Source organism: Penaeus monodon, chromosome 33 (genome assembly GCF_015228065.2).
Source record: "Penaeus monodon isolate SGIC_2016 chromosome 33, NSTDA_Pmon_1, whole genome shotgun sequence".
In the NCBI taxonomy this organism is placed as follows: Eukaryota; Metazoa; Arthropoda; class Malacostraca; order Decapoda; family Penaeidae; genus Penaeus; species Penaeus monodon.
The window spans coordinates 27,670,172-27,670,408 of NC_051418.1; the positions used below are offsets into that span (position 1 = coordinate 27,670,172).

General features: G+C 45.6%; 1 protein-coding gene across 1 annotated transcript in view; it reads left to right on the forward strand.

Moving 5' to 3' along the window:
• The window catches only part of LOC119594320, a 59,901-nt gene that overhangs the window by 57,116 nt on the left and 2,548 nt on the right, over positions 1-237 (forward strand). The window contains exon 4 of the mRNA XM_037943379.1: positions 164-231. Coding sequence (XP_037799307.1) covers positions 164-231 — 68 coding nt within the window. The remainder of the gene's footprint in view (positions 1-163; positions 232-237) is intronic.

The window sequence follows — 237 nt, forward strand, 5'->3', positions numbered from 1 at the left end:
GGACCAGGCATCAGACATTCCGTCTAATAAACCCATCCCCTAGCTACAAACATCAATAACCAGTTGAAGACAAAACACGGCCAAAAATCTATTATCACTCTCCGAACTATTCTGCATTATTGCTTGTTCTCTAATCATGCTTTTATTCTCTCCATCTTTCCAGTTCCCCCTTCCAAGATTGAGGTGATCCCACGCATATCACCCGTCGAGCTCGGCCAGAGAGATGACGTGGTGTGC